The 13,498-nt window shown below is 37.8% G+C and overlaps 1 protein-coding gene across 2 annotated transcripts in view; it reads left to right on the plus strand.

The window, feature by feature from the left end:
- Positions 1 to 13,382, plus strand: part of SH3BP2 (SH3 domain binding protein 2) — a 37,861-nt gene extending 24,479 nt beyond the window's left edge. For both annotated transcript variants that reach the window (XM_041459420.1, XM_041459412.1), the window contains 12 exons: positions 1,820 to 1,959; positions 3,004 to 3,106; positions 4,780 to 4,897; positions 5,468 to 5,538; positions 5,902 to 5,990; positions 7,323 to 7,388; positions 7,947 to 8,445; positions 9,334 to 9,442; positions 9,780 to 9,835; positions 10,275 to 10,356; positions 10,609 to 10,668; positions 11,082 to 13,382. In XM_041459420.1, coding sequence (XP_041315354.1) covers positions 1,821 to 1,959; positions 3,004 to 3,106; positions 4,780 to 4,897; positions 5,468 to 5,538; positions 5,902 to 5,990; positions 7,323 to 7,388; positions 7,947 to 8,445; positions 9,334 to 9,442; positions 9,780 to 9,835; positions 10,275 to 10,356; positions 10,609 to 10,668; positions 11,082 to 11,219 — 1,530 coding nt within the window. In that variant the 5' untranslated portion in view covers position 1,820 and the 3' untranslated portion in view covers positions 11,220 to 13,382. The remainder of the gene's footprint in view (positions 1 to 1,819; positions 1,960 to 3,003; positions 3,107 to 4,779; positions 4,898 to 5,467; positions 5,539 to 5,901; positions 5,991 to 7,322; positions 7,389 to 7,946; positions 8,446 to 9,333; positions 9,443 to 9,779; positions 9,836 to 10,274; positions 10,357 to 10,608; positions 10,669 to 11,081) is intronic.
- Positions 13,383 to 13,498: the final 116 nt, after the last annotated feature.

The following is a 13,498-nucleotide window of genomic DNA, read 5'->3' on the forward strand; positions in this document are numbered from 1 at the left end:
AGTATTGATGTGGCTTGGCATCAGCAGCCAGCTGGGTAACATTCTCCATTCCCCTCACTTCAACTTTTCTGCAAGATGTGGAGAAATAATGTGAAGGATTTCGGGGGGCGGGGGGATGTTACTTTCTGCTGCTATTTTTTCATTTTTATTCTTAAAAGCTTAAAATATGTGAGTAGCCCCTTTTTGGACACATTGCTGTTGCTAGAGATTTCGTTGTGGAGAAGGAGGAAATAACTCAGCTTGGAAAGATCTCAGTCATTTAATAAGAACAGGGAGGAAACAGGAGAAGGAAGGATATAGCTGAGTAGAACAAAAACAACTTACTTTTTGGTGAGCAGGGAGGTCCTGGAGGAAAATTGGGATACCATGGTGTGTTGACGTGTCTGCTATGGGAGCCTTTTTAGGGCCTTGGATCCTATCCTCTCTGGCTGTATCTGCTTCATAACACTGGGTTCATAACTCTTCATAACACCAAAACCTCAGGGCCACGATTAAGTCTTCTAGGCTGCCTAGAGAATTTAATTTAGTTTAAACTCTCATGGTAGAAATTGCTAGGAATTTCCACCCTTTCCCACACATGGGTCATCACCAAATGGCAAACAGTTAGATCTAAATCCTAAACTGATCCTAAATTCAAGATTCATTTTCTTGCATTTCTGTTTTCCCTAACCCATGCAATGGGTGCATACTTTGCTGTTGCACCTCAACAAATCTGAAACACTTCCCTATTCTTTTCAGAATGGAAAAAGCCACTTTAGGTTGGAGGGCAAGTGCTTGGGTAGGGTGTTGTGCTGAGGCTCTTGGATTCTGTGTGAGCCTCACAATTTACCTCCTTTACTGTCCCTTCTGGGAAAAGGAGAAACGAAGAAGATCCATTAAATTTCAGTCCTGCACTGAAAGCTTTTCAGTTCTAAACCATCATTCCTTTATCAGAAACTAATTAACTGGAACTTCATTAGTTTGCCTTTTACCTTTACCTACACCTGATGGTAACAGATCCTTTCATGTCTAGGTCAAAATTCCCATTCTATCCATGTGTGATTTCTTTTCTCCATGGCACAGTAGGATTTTTAGCCTAGTTCTGTTAGCAGTTGAAGAAAGAAAGGGCTCATATTGGTATATCAGAATAAGTTTCTGCCTCAGAAACTAATCTTTTTGGTTTAAGATGACAGCAGTAAGAGTGCTAACTGCAGAGGTGCTTGGTGGAGCATCACATAAATAATTGATATATAAATCAAATTGAGGCCTGCAGAAATCTGAGAGGAACTTCATTTGCACAGGATGTTGTCACACATAACATACAGTATGAGATTATATGCTAATCCTTTTAGTTAAAGAATAAAACATGTAAATATCAGGAGTAAATAGCATTGGATGCTGCAGTTACTAAACCTTGGCTTGATTCCCTTCTTGCACAGAAAATGACGTTTTCTGTATATACGTTTGTCATGTAGCACTTGGGAGAAGAAATCAGTTTTATTTCCAGTCACCTGCCTGATTAAGTCTTGCAGTGTTATCTGGAGTACTTTTAAAACTTAAATACTTAAGTAACATTTACTAAGCACTTTTTCTTTGTTTCAACAACTGTCAATCACTTTTGAGAGCTGTGTAAAAATAAATCGGGGCTTTTTCACCACGTTTTTTTATACATTACAAAGTTCCTGGAATCTTTGAACACCCTGTCTGTGTTACATTCTTGAGTGCTGAACCACATTAGTTGTTTGGAAATCTTGTTTAAGGAAACAAGCTTTGCTTCTCAGTACTCATTCCTTAAAGTAAATCTGAGTTTTAAACTGTTTTTAATTATTCTAAATTGCAGAATGATGGCCTCGCAGGAGCAGGTCTGGCCAGTCCCAATGAAGGCAATTGGAGCACAAAACCTTCTGACAATGCCTGGAGGAGTCACCAAGTCAGGGTATCTTCATAAAAAAGGAGGCACCCAGCTGCAGATCCTGAAGTGTAAGTTGAATGAGGTATTAACTAGATTAAATGTTTTAAATGCTTGCCCCTGGGCCCAGTAACAGATTTAGTGTTAGCAGACTGTTGAAGCTGTTTTTCCACTTTGTATTGGAATACAATTTTACTGGAATATGTGTATGAAAGAGACTCATAGTGAAAGATTTTCCTTTAATTGTTTTGCAACTTTAAATCTTAGATAATATGTGTTGTGGTTGATTTTATTTTGCTTATTTAGTTCTCTTGTCAAGTCCTTCACAAGTAAAGTTTTCAAGACAGACAGATTCCCAGGATATGTACTGATTTTGAATACTCTTTTCTGAAAGAAACTAGTACTCTGTGCTTTTTTTCCAGTTGGTTATTCTGTACTGGAAAAAATATTCCCATCTCCCAGTGCTGTTGTGAAATGGAAATTTTCTCACTGCCAACATTGGTCTGTATTTAATAACAGTAATTTCTTCTGAAATCAGTGTCTATTTACATGGGGAAACATTCATATTTTGGGTTTATTTATATGCTATTCATTTGGTATCCCTGTTTATACTGAAACTATACTTACATAGTTAAGGACAAAGATTACTGCCTTTGATAAAGGAAGGTGTCTTGACCTCTTTCAAAAAAAGAAAAAAGGATATCATTTTATTGGCAGGATTATGTACTTGAGGTGAAAGAAGAGAGGGAGATAATGGTTTAGGGATGGATGTAAATATGTGTTTGTGTCCTGTGGCTGCCTTGCTGCTATTGCTTATTCCACTAATAAAGGAGCACAGGTGGGGTCAGGCCTGCAGTCTCTGAGGCTTCTTTTGAAGTTTACAAATCAGCTGCTTCTCAAGTGAGGGAGTCAAATATTACCCTTAGTCCTGAAACTGCAAATGGACAGCTTCACTGTATGACTGGTCATCAACTGGCTGTCACTTAACTTGTTTGTGCTCATTTACAGTGATTCATATGATTACTAAGATCTTAACAATAATTCTACACATGCTAAGAGGTTCTAGTTGTTCTGCTGCCCTTGGATTTATATTTTGATCACTTTTTATCCTTCAGGGCCACTGAGATTTGTGATTATCCACGAGGGATGTATTTACTATTTTAAGAGCAGCACATCTGCATCTCCCCAGGGTGCATTTTCTCTGAAAGGTTACAACAGGTAAGTGCCAAGGAAGTTGTTAAACACCCAAGCTCCTCTTACTTAATGCTAGAGGTTGTGGGTTTCATTTCTAATGAAGTTAAACACAGCTACATCTGTTGTTTGGGTTAAGCATTGATCTCAGATTGCAAGAAATGTATTCCTTTCAAATCGTGTATGTGACATTTCCTGTGCTTGGTGAGTGGACAGCCTTCTTTTTCTGTGATTTAACCAGTAAAGCTGCTTGAATTGCAATGGCCTTGCTCCTGTTACTGATTAATGCAGACTGCACTGATTAATGCAGACTGCATGTGCAGATAGGTGTGGAGTCTTTCAGACAGACCATCTTTGTTCTCTAGTGACCAGAATCAGAAGAGAAAATTTATGGAGTTATTAGTTCAGCTCTGTAGTTAGTGATGAAACTGTATCAATACAAAGTGCTAAATGAGAGAATGCATGTGCAAAGTATCTGACTCATTTCACTACACATTTTTAATCTTAATATTTACTTTGCAAGTTGAAGACAGAAATATGTGGCTTTCAAGTTAGCCAGTGCTGTCAGAATCTGAATGCAGCAGAAGTACAGGGCTACTAATACAAGTCCAACCTAACTTTAGGGAATTGCTGTTGAAATAGATGCTAAGAAAGGTTTAATGAAAAAGAGGAAATGTAGAGAAATATCACTGTATTGATCCTAACCACTGCAATTTTATAGTATATGTATATCTTGTACTGTATAATGTTCTTAGACTTGTGGAACAAGGAATTACCTTTTCTTAAATTGAGAGAGCTTTTCTTAACAGAGCATGACAATGACATATTTGTAAGGGAATGCACTTGTTAACATTGTAGCTAGTTGAAAATTCAACATTAATTTGTAGAAGAAACCCACTCTGTAATTCATGACACCAGCTTCTGATATCCACCTGAATGTGAGCAATACCATAGAATCTGTAAATGCTAGACACTGTTCATTCCTTTCATTGTATCTTCATTCTAGCAGCCTTGTAGAGACCTTGGCTGGAATAGGGACCAGGTCTTGATTAGTATAAGGCACAGACAAACATTACTGAAAAAGAATTTGGATGGAAAGCATTGTTAGATTGAGTAGTTGCATAAGGGATTTTTAGATTTTTTTTTCCCCCTAGGAGTCCCAAATGAAGAAATTCCTTACACACAGAAAAAAGAAAGCAGTTAGATTATGCTTGTTTTAAAATAATAAAAAAAAAAAAGTGCAAGAAAGTGTTTATAAGGGAAATGTGTAAAAATTGTTTGCTTTTATTATTAGTTTTTCCTTATTTTCATGGGAAATGTGTTTTGATTTCTCTTCTGAAATAGTGATGTCTTGAAATAAGGGCCACAAGCACCCTGAGTACGTCTTGCAGTGTGTGATGAATGCAGCTTATGAATGAATGTGATTCATTAACCCTTGAACAGGTCAAAGCAGCTGTTTATAAAAGTCTGGCCGGTGGATTAACAAGTGCTCTTCCTTTTGCACTGTCCCTTCCACCACAATAATGGAGAAGTACTGCAAATCCACACATGGGGATTTCTGTGGTGGTTTTCTGGGCTTGGGGATATTTTCCAAAAGGCAAAACTGGCCAGTGAAACTGCTTTCTGTCAGTCTTTATGACTTGCACAGCAGCATTAACTATAGACGAAGGTGTTTCTGTATTGGTTGTTCTGTTTCTCAGGGTTATGCGGGCAGCTGAGGAGACAACTTCAAGCAATGTGTTTCCTTTCAAGTTAGTTCACATAAGCAAGAAGCACAGGACGTGGTTTTTTTCAGCTTCTTCTGAAGATGAAAGAAAGGTAACTTTCTTCTTTTGCAATAGCATTTTCCTTGAAGCAAGAAGACTTCCCTAAAATCTAAATGAATTGGAAATGCAGCTGAAATTTCTATACCTAGTTCTTTGGGCTCCTCTGAAAATCATGTCTGAGGTTTTAACTATTAACTTAATATTAATTCAACTTCTAATTTAGGGAATGGCTGTGACATACTAGATGGCATGGTTTTCTCCATATTTCATAAATATTTCATATTTATTTTTCACCAAGGAAAAAGTAATGATACATTAAGCCTTTGATAAATTATGAAAACTGTTCAGTGAAATCTCACACCCATAAACATACTCTGAATATATATATGGCTTTAGGAATAACAGCCTGAAATTTGCAAACTGAGAATTTAATATTTCAGTAGGTTGCTGCAGCATTTTAGATAGTCAAAACATTTGACTGCTGAGTCTTTTCAATAAAAAAATAATGGATAAATAGTATTTCAACCTATGTTCCCTGCACAGTTACTCTGATCTTAAGAGGACAAGCATTTAATGATTTAAAAATTGATGTGTTGAATGTTGTATTTTTATTTTTGTTTAGAATTGGATGCTATCCTTGAGAAGGGAAATTGGTCACTACCATGAGAAGAAGGAAACAATAACAGAATTTAGGTATAAACCCTTATTCTTTATTGGCTTTTTTATCCCTTTTGCACTAGCTCTTTACAGTGCTGTTTTAGGCTTTTTGCACCTACAAGGAACTTCCTGTATAATAAGAGCAGGCACAGTAAGACCCAAGAAGAAAATCTCTTCCCAATTTGCACTTTAAAGAATATGAAGAAAAACCCAAATCTTTAACCAAAGAGCACTTTCAATGTCAGCTTTGTGCAAAGGAAATTAAGTCTTTTAAAAGACAGCAACAACATATCTGACTGTTAACTGGGAAATAGGAACAGATTGCTTCTGCTTTTCCAGCATTCCTTTCCAGTGCTGCAGTCCTGCTAAACAGAAGTAACTCTGTCTTGTCTTTTGCAGTGACTCTGGTTCTGATGCAGACAGTTTCTATGGCTCAGTAGAACGTCCCATTGACATCAAGTATTCCCACCATTCAGCAGATAATGAAGGTGACAAATTCAGGCACCGATAAATAAGGCTTCTTTGTTGCTTATTTATTTCTTCTGAATTCTGCAGGAATTATTCCCACAGCTTAAGTAAACTGATCCAGTTTGTAACTGGTGTTTTTTTACAAGGTGTATCTCTATTGTTGTTTTAAATCAGGAACAGGTATTCTGTGCCATTAACTGTTGGTACAAATAAACTAAAGAATTTCAGATCCTTTAAGGAGGTTAACTAAAAGTGAGACAGAAAGCCTGTCAGGTAGGCATTCACAGCATATTTCAGCAACTGAGTTCCAAGTCAAGAAATGTGTTTGTGAAAACCAACATGAGAAACCTTGCCTTGAGGTTCAGCAGGGATCTTTTTCTTGGCCTTTCCCCATCTGCCCTTTCTGATTTCTAAGGGCAATGTTGATGGGACCAAGTCCTCTCATTTCCTGAAAGGAAATTCCTGACTATTCTGCAGGAATGGGTCTTGTTAGGAAATCCGGTCCCATTGCTGCGAGCAGAGCAGAGCAGACTCCTGAGCATTTCATGTGGGGTTGTAGTTTAGTCCTTCTGATTTTATGGCAGGGGAGGGTTGTATGCAAGATGAATGGTGATGAGAGGCCTGGTAGGAGTTTAAATTAGGAAAATTAGAATAACTGATTTTTATCAGCTATTCTTACCTTTTTTTAGGGCATTCCTCTGCATATTGTCCTTCAGGCTCCTCTTATAATCAGTGATGAGAAATTACTGCCTAGAAGTAACATGTTTTTTGTGGCTTGGTTGTTCTGATTTACAACAAGTCAAAGGCAACATTGAAACCACTTAAGCCATTTGTTGTGGTGCTTTTTTCTTTCTTTTGTTATTGCCAGAGCAAGGCAAAAGAATTAAAATTGCTTTGTAGATCATTAAGCTTGTTTAATCTTCCATATTGCAAAACCATACATTTTTCTGTGGTAGGGTTAAAGTCTGGGTTGTTTTTTTTGTTTTTTTTTCCAAGTGCTTTTGTCAATGCATCCATGTAGTTGTGTCTCTGCAACTGATTTGAAGGCGGAAGGGTGGAACACTAGAAAGTGTCACCAAAAAATAATTTTTTTAAGTTGAAAAAAAAAATTAATGTGCAGTGTACTTGATTTGCCTCTATTATAAGAGATTACTTTTTTAATTGACACAAAAATTTTAGGAAACACCTAGATAGCAGAGGGGTGGATCCAAACTATTATTTTTTTCCATCTCTTTAGGAAAAATACCTGAAAAATATCTGTTTTAAGGAGCCCTAAGTACTTGATACTTTCTTAGGTTTCCTAGGTTCCAAGAGTATTTATCAGAGTGTGACACACTGATTTTTATCTGCAGATTACGACCAGGAGGAAGAGGATGAGTCTTATTTGCAGCCAGATACTTCTGACATAGTGAAAGATGGTATGTGATTTCTTTGACTCCCCTCACAAAAGTCCCAGTGAAAGGCCCCCAGTGAAGGCAATATTCATGTGGAATGCCAGCTTATTATTTGGTATTAGTCATTACTATTCCAGCTGGAAAAATAACTGAAATAATGCAGAGGTATCTAATCTTGAGAGGTATTTAGGGTCAGGAGTTTGTAATAACGGCAGTAACCATTTACAGAAAGCATTACATGCCTTTAGGGGTGTGTTTTCTTGGAGCCTCCTGCCTGGAATGACCTGTATCTGGTCATCAGTATGGAGCAGCAGTAATGCTTTTAAGGAAAAAACAGATTCAAAGTGAAAAATCTTTGCTAAATCATCATAAGCCATGCCTGAAGAAAAATAGCAGGAGTTTATTACCTATAACTTTCAGAATTCTGCTAAAAGTCAAATGCTTATCCAGCATGTTGAGTACTGTCAGACCTGATGCCAGTGAAATATCTTGGATTACATAGAAAATTGATTTGAGCAGTGTCTTTTGATGACTTCTGTATTGCCCCTCAGTGTGTCACCTTCTTTGGTTTTCTTTCTGCAGATATGGTCCTGCCCCCTGCGTACCCACCTCCGCCCGTTCCTCACGTCAGGAAATCTCCCTACTCAGAAGCAAGGGCACATTCCTACTCTGGCAAACCAACTGCACCAGTACCACCACCACCCCCTAAGAGGAGCTTACCTGAAATCAAACTAGAGCCACCCCCTGTGCCCCCTTTACCTGTGTTCAAAAAGCCTGCAAGCGGCAAAGAGTCTCACCCGCTGCCTCCCGAGCCTGTGCCTCCAGCCCAAGCCCTTGCTCCTCCAGAAGCGTGTGAGAAGCTAAAAAGCTTAAACCTTTCCCCACGGACTCCTCCTCCTCTGCCAGGCAATAAACCCAAGTTGTCACAGCTTGCTGAAAAGCTAGCAGAGCCCAAAGTGCCAAGGGAGCCTGGTAAACCTGGACTGTTTGTGCCACCAGTGCTCCCAAAGCCACCTGTGTCAAGCCACCAGCCCCCTGCAGCCAAGCCCAGGACAGAGAAATCTTTATGTCCCCAGTTACAGTAAGTATGAAAACACAGTGCACTGTTGTTTCTCAATCACTTATTAGTTAACAAGTTTAGACATACTCAGATTCATACCAACATCTGTGTCTCTTCCCTGCACCATCCCTCTCTGTGTTGTGCTTTTTTGCCTGTTATTTGAAAATCTGCAGTGAATCTAGCTGATCTGGTTGGACCTGTTCTGTGTAGGATCTTGGACTAAATGATCTCTAGAAGCCTCCCCTTAATCAAATTAATCTGTGATTATCTAAATTAATCTGCAAGTACTGCCTCCAATTCTGGGGCCCCCAAAACAAGAAAGACTGTTGAAACTGGTCCAGAGGAGGCCACTGAGCTGATCTGAAAGCTGGAGCACCTTTCCTAAGAGTAGAGGCTGGCAGAGTTGGAATTGTTCAGCCTGGAGAAGAGAAGGCTCTGTGGAGACCCTTAGAACACCTTCTAGTACCTAAAAGAGCTACAAAAGAGCTGGAGAGGGACTTTTGACATGGGCATGGGGTGCTAGGACAAGGGGGAATGTCTTCAAACTGAAAGAGGGGAGGTGTAGGTTCAGATTAGATATTGGGAATAAATTATTTACTGGGAGGGTGGTGAGGCACTGGCACAGATTGACACATAAACTGTAAACTGTGGATGCCCCATCCCTGGAAGGCCCATGCTGGATGGAGCTCCAGTCAACCTGGTCTAGTGGAAGGTATCCCTGCCCATAGCAGGAGGCTTGGAATGAGGTGATTTTTAAGGTTCCTTACACCCTAAACCATTCTAGGACTCCATGATTTGGGGGCTAAACTGAAACTTCAGTTCTAGTGTTGCTATTCCTTCAGTGTTTTGTGTATATTTGTTCTGCTTTCCTGATGAGATATCCTTCAGTTTTCATTCTGTTTCTGCCAGGAGATCACCACCAGATGGACAGAGTTTTAGAAGTTTTTCATTTGAAAAACCAGCACTACCTTCCAAGCCAAGCCAACCTGATGATGACTCTGATGATGATTATGAAAAAGTAAGATGAAGCAGATGATCCATTCTAAAAGAATATTTTTTTCCTTGGTTATGTATATCTTTGGGAACATTTAAAGTGCATTATTTCAGGACAAGAGTAGCTTTCTGAAAATACGGTGCTGTGTAATTGTTTTTTCATTTCTTTTTGAGCTTTAGTGAATGCCTTGATAAGTTACAGAGTTTAAGATTGGATATAAAGGAGAAAGAAGTGAAAAGTAAAGATTAAATCACTGTTAATAATTTTACATTATGGCTGTAGCTTATTTGCATAAAAAGTTGCTAGGGTTTTGAGTTGTCATTGACTTAATGATGATTTATTTTCTTTGTATTTTTTACAGGTTGGGCTGCCTGTTTCAATATTTCTTAACACCTCTGAATCCTTCGAAGTTGAAAGGTAAAATGTGATTTTAAAATAGTTCCTTAGAAGTCCTACAAAACCTGTACTGAACTGTAGTCCAAAGATAATTTTGATAACTTGTGTTTAAAGCAGGCACTAAAATGTTTACTATGCAGATCACCTTCTAGAGAAGTTAGTTCAGTGCTCACATATCAATTGACAGATGAGAATGCAATATGATTTGGCTCCATCTGGAGGAGGCTGTTTTGCCACGATGCTGGCTGGGACAAGAGAGCCAGATGATCTGTGCTGCACTGCTGGCTCAGGTGCTAGAACAGTGACTTTCTTTCAGCTATGATCTGCTATGAATTATTATACCCAAACCAGATATTTGTATTGAGAATTTTAAGACTGTAGGTATTTGATTTATCTGAGTGCTAATAACATGTCATGTACATGAATAATTGTAATACATGTCATTGTTTATTCTTTTCAGGATATTTAAAGCTAGTAGCCCACAAGGACAACCACAAAATGGATTGTACTGTATTAGGAACTCATCTTCTAAGCCTGGAAAGGTAAATTGCAATTTCTGAGTCTAACCCCCAAAAAACTTCTTGTTGAGACATACTGCATTTTGTATATGTTAAAGTACTTAATTTAGATGGGGTCTTTTCTTAAAGCAAGGAAATATGAGAGAATCCCTATCGTAGTGTCAGTGATTGTAAAAAAAACTTTTTAGGCTGAATTTTAATTAATTCCTTAATAATACCTTAACTTAGAAGAGCTTGGTACCATAGACTGAATACATTGCATTTTTCTTCTTTAAGGTATTGGTTGTATGGGATGAACCTGCAGGAAAAGTGAGAAACTACAGAATTTTTGAAAAGGTCAGTAGCTGCACTACATATGCATCTTTAGATTATATATGTCTGTGTGTATTAAAAGGGGGGATGCATATAGGTAAATATCAGAATTTAAAAGTTCAAGTCTAAATTTGTTCCCGCCTCTGACAGTAGAAATCAGCTGATTTACAAATACCTGGTCTAGGATAAAAGTTTGAGTACTCAGATCTGGGCTTTCTAATTGCTGTGTCATGTATCATCATAAATTTCAGCCCCAGTCAAATCCTACTAAATTCCTGAGTTTAATTTGGACTTATTTGTGTGACTGACTAGTTTGCAAAGCAATAGTGTATTTGAAAGCAGTTAGTTCTGATGATGATGTTCTGGCCTTCATTCCTTTAGATATTGAGCTGGAAACATTACTGTCAATGGTTACATATGTTTTTGTTCTACAACAGGATGGCAAGTTTTACCTGGATTCAGACATCCTGTTTTTGAACATGGGAAGTTTGGTGGAATACTACAGCACTCATGTCTTACCCAGTCATGACAGCCTGATTCTCAGGTGTCCTTATGGTTACTCTAAGCCAAGGTGACAGGACAGCCGTGGCTCAGTGACACCCTGCTGCCCCTGAGGACAGGACTCCTGCCAGCTGGACATCCTGCTGTTTGCACACACAAACTGAATCTGTGTCCACCATTTATTCTCTCATAAATTGTTATAGAAATTCCATTTAATGAACTTCTGGTAAAACCTTAGAGTCCAGATCAGTGGATTTTATGGTCTTTTTTCTTTACAAAGATCTGAACTGATTATGCTGTGAAAGCTGTCCAAGATTCCCACACCTTTTATAAAACTGCTGCTATTACTAATCTCCTTGGAATGTTGAAGATGCACATGAGCAAAGAAGTGATCTGAATACAGCTGATCTAGAAAATGGACACTCTGAAAGTATGTCAGAATTTATTTGTGACAGGGAATACTAATACTCTGACTTGGAAATGCTACTCCTAAAGTCAGCATTGGTGCTCTACTGAGATATTTTGTATTACTTGTATAGCTGATGTGTACATAATGAAGATTTCTGTGCAAATTATTTTATTTACTATAGGTAAAGATGATCAGGAAATGAGGCTTTTTTTTAAGCCTCCTCTTACATCCTTGTACCTTCTGAGTACAGTAATCACTGTCAGGTACTCTCTGGCTGATATGGGTGTGGCATCCCACATACTGCTTCATGACATGCACTTCAGAGAAGAGTGGAACAATATTGATTTGGCTTTCGTGGGAGCTCCATTACCTACTTCTGAGCTGGAAGGGTGTGTGCCACTGGTATTTATTTCTAAAGGGTGTAAGAAAAGAGAAAGGGCTGCTTGAGATTTTTGGGGAGGGGAAGGGAGCCATTTGAATGTTCCAAATTAACGATCTCACGTTGCCATAGTCAAAGTTTCTTTAAAACAAAGCACAAAAAAACCCTGAAACCATGATTGTGATGCTACTATCAATCCAAAAATCTTTGTGGTCACACTTTGTTGTCAGCCAACTGCATTCTTTTCTGTTCTAGGGCAAAACACACTACCCTAGTCTGCTACCAAGACTTCTTTTATTATTAAAATTTCTACTCAGTTTGTAGTTGCATGCAAAACAAAAATCTGTCTTTAATCTATTGTCAGTGATAGACATTACCAGGGTGCTTTTAACATTTGTTCCCTAATATTTTGGGGACAGGTATCCTAAATCCAAGGGCTTGATATTTATGCCAAAACTACTCTATTCCTGAATTTTAATATGGAGGAGAAATTAATTTTAATAACCTCTTAAGTAATTCTGTTGATCCAAAAATATTGTCATAATGGTCTCATACTCTAATAATGTTTACAAGACTTGTAATAATAGTAAAAAAAATTCTGCCACTCCTGAAACAGGAGAAGGTATCTAGTTTTTATCAGTCTGAATTTGTATTCATAAACTTTTTCTGTTACCTTTACCTTTATATATGCCCATTTTAATCTCGTTACCATAGATGGTCACAACTTTAAAATTTAAAAAAAAAATAAATTACAGAATAAGAATTTGCTTTTTATGAAAACAATAAACCAGGACTTAGTCCCTAAGAAATTTTCCTTACTAATCAGATGGATTATGAGTATCATATACAGGAATTGAGGCAGGAAATTCGGCCTCCATCTTTTTCAAGAGACACAGACATACACAATATCAGTCTTTTGATCTCTGTTCCTGCTGTAATAGAGCTTATGTGTGTAAAGAATGTGAAGTACTTAAAATTCAGATTCTGTTGAATGTTGGATATTTTAAGTCTTGTTCCTTTTATTTTAAATTAGTATCCCTGTGATGCACTACTCTGACATTGGTCCTCTCTAAAGAAGGCTCAGCCAAGACTGCATTTAAAAACTTTTTGGCAAATAGTTTTATGTATATCAGATTAAGTTCAAGTTTCTTGCAATATTCACACCTAACTGTCTACAAAGTAAGATTTTCTCTGTCTGGGAATAATTGACTTCATTGTGTCATGATAATATTATTTATAGTGTGCTCTCTTTGGGGCCCTATTCAGATATTTGATTGTTTGCTCAACCTTACACTCAGAAGATTTTTAAATTATAAACATCCATTTAAACCATAACATGCTCTTTACCTGTGTAATACAAGAGTTGCAAATATGTAAATTTTTGTGTAATTGCCTTTTGTATCTAAATGTATAGATTTATGAAATGGATAAACTTTCAATGCCAGTCCACCTCATTTTGTGCAGTTGTCTTTAATTTCATGGGGGTGGGTTCCGATGCTTTTGTTCGTATCTGTGATCTTCTAATAGTGGAGTTAGAGGAATTAATTTTCTCTGCCCCTAAGAAG

Source organism: Pyrgilauda ruficollis, unplaced genomic scaffold (assembly GCF_017590135.1).
Source record: "Pyrgilauda ruficollis isolate IOZ18807 unplaced genomic scaffold, ASM1759013v1 scaffold1, whole genome shotgun sequence".
In the NCBI taxonomy this organism is placed as follows: Eukaryota; Metazoa; Chordata; class Aves; order Passeriformes; family Passeridae; genus Pyrgilauda; species Pyrgilauda ruficollis.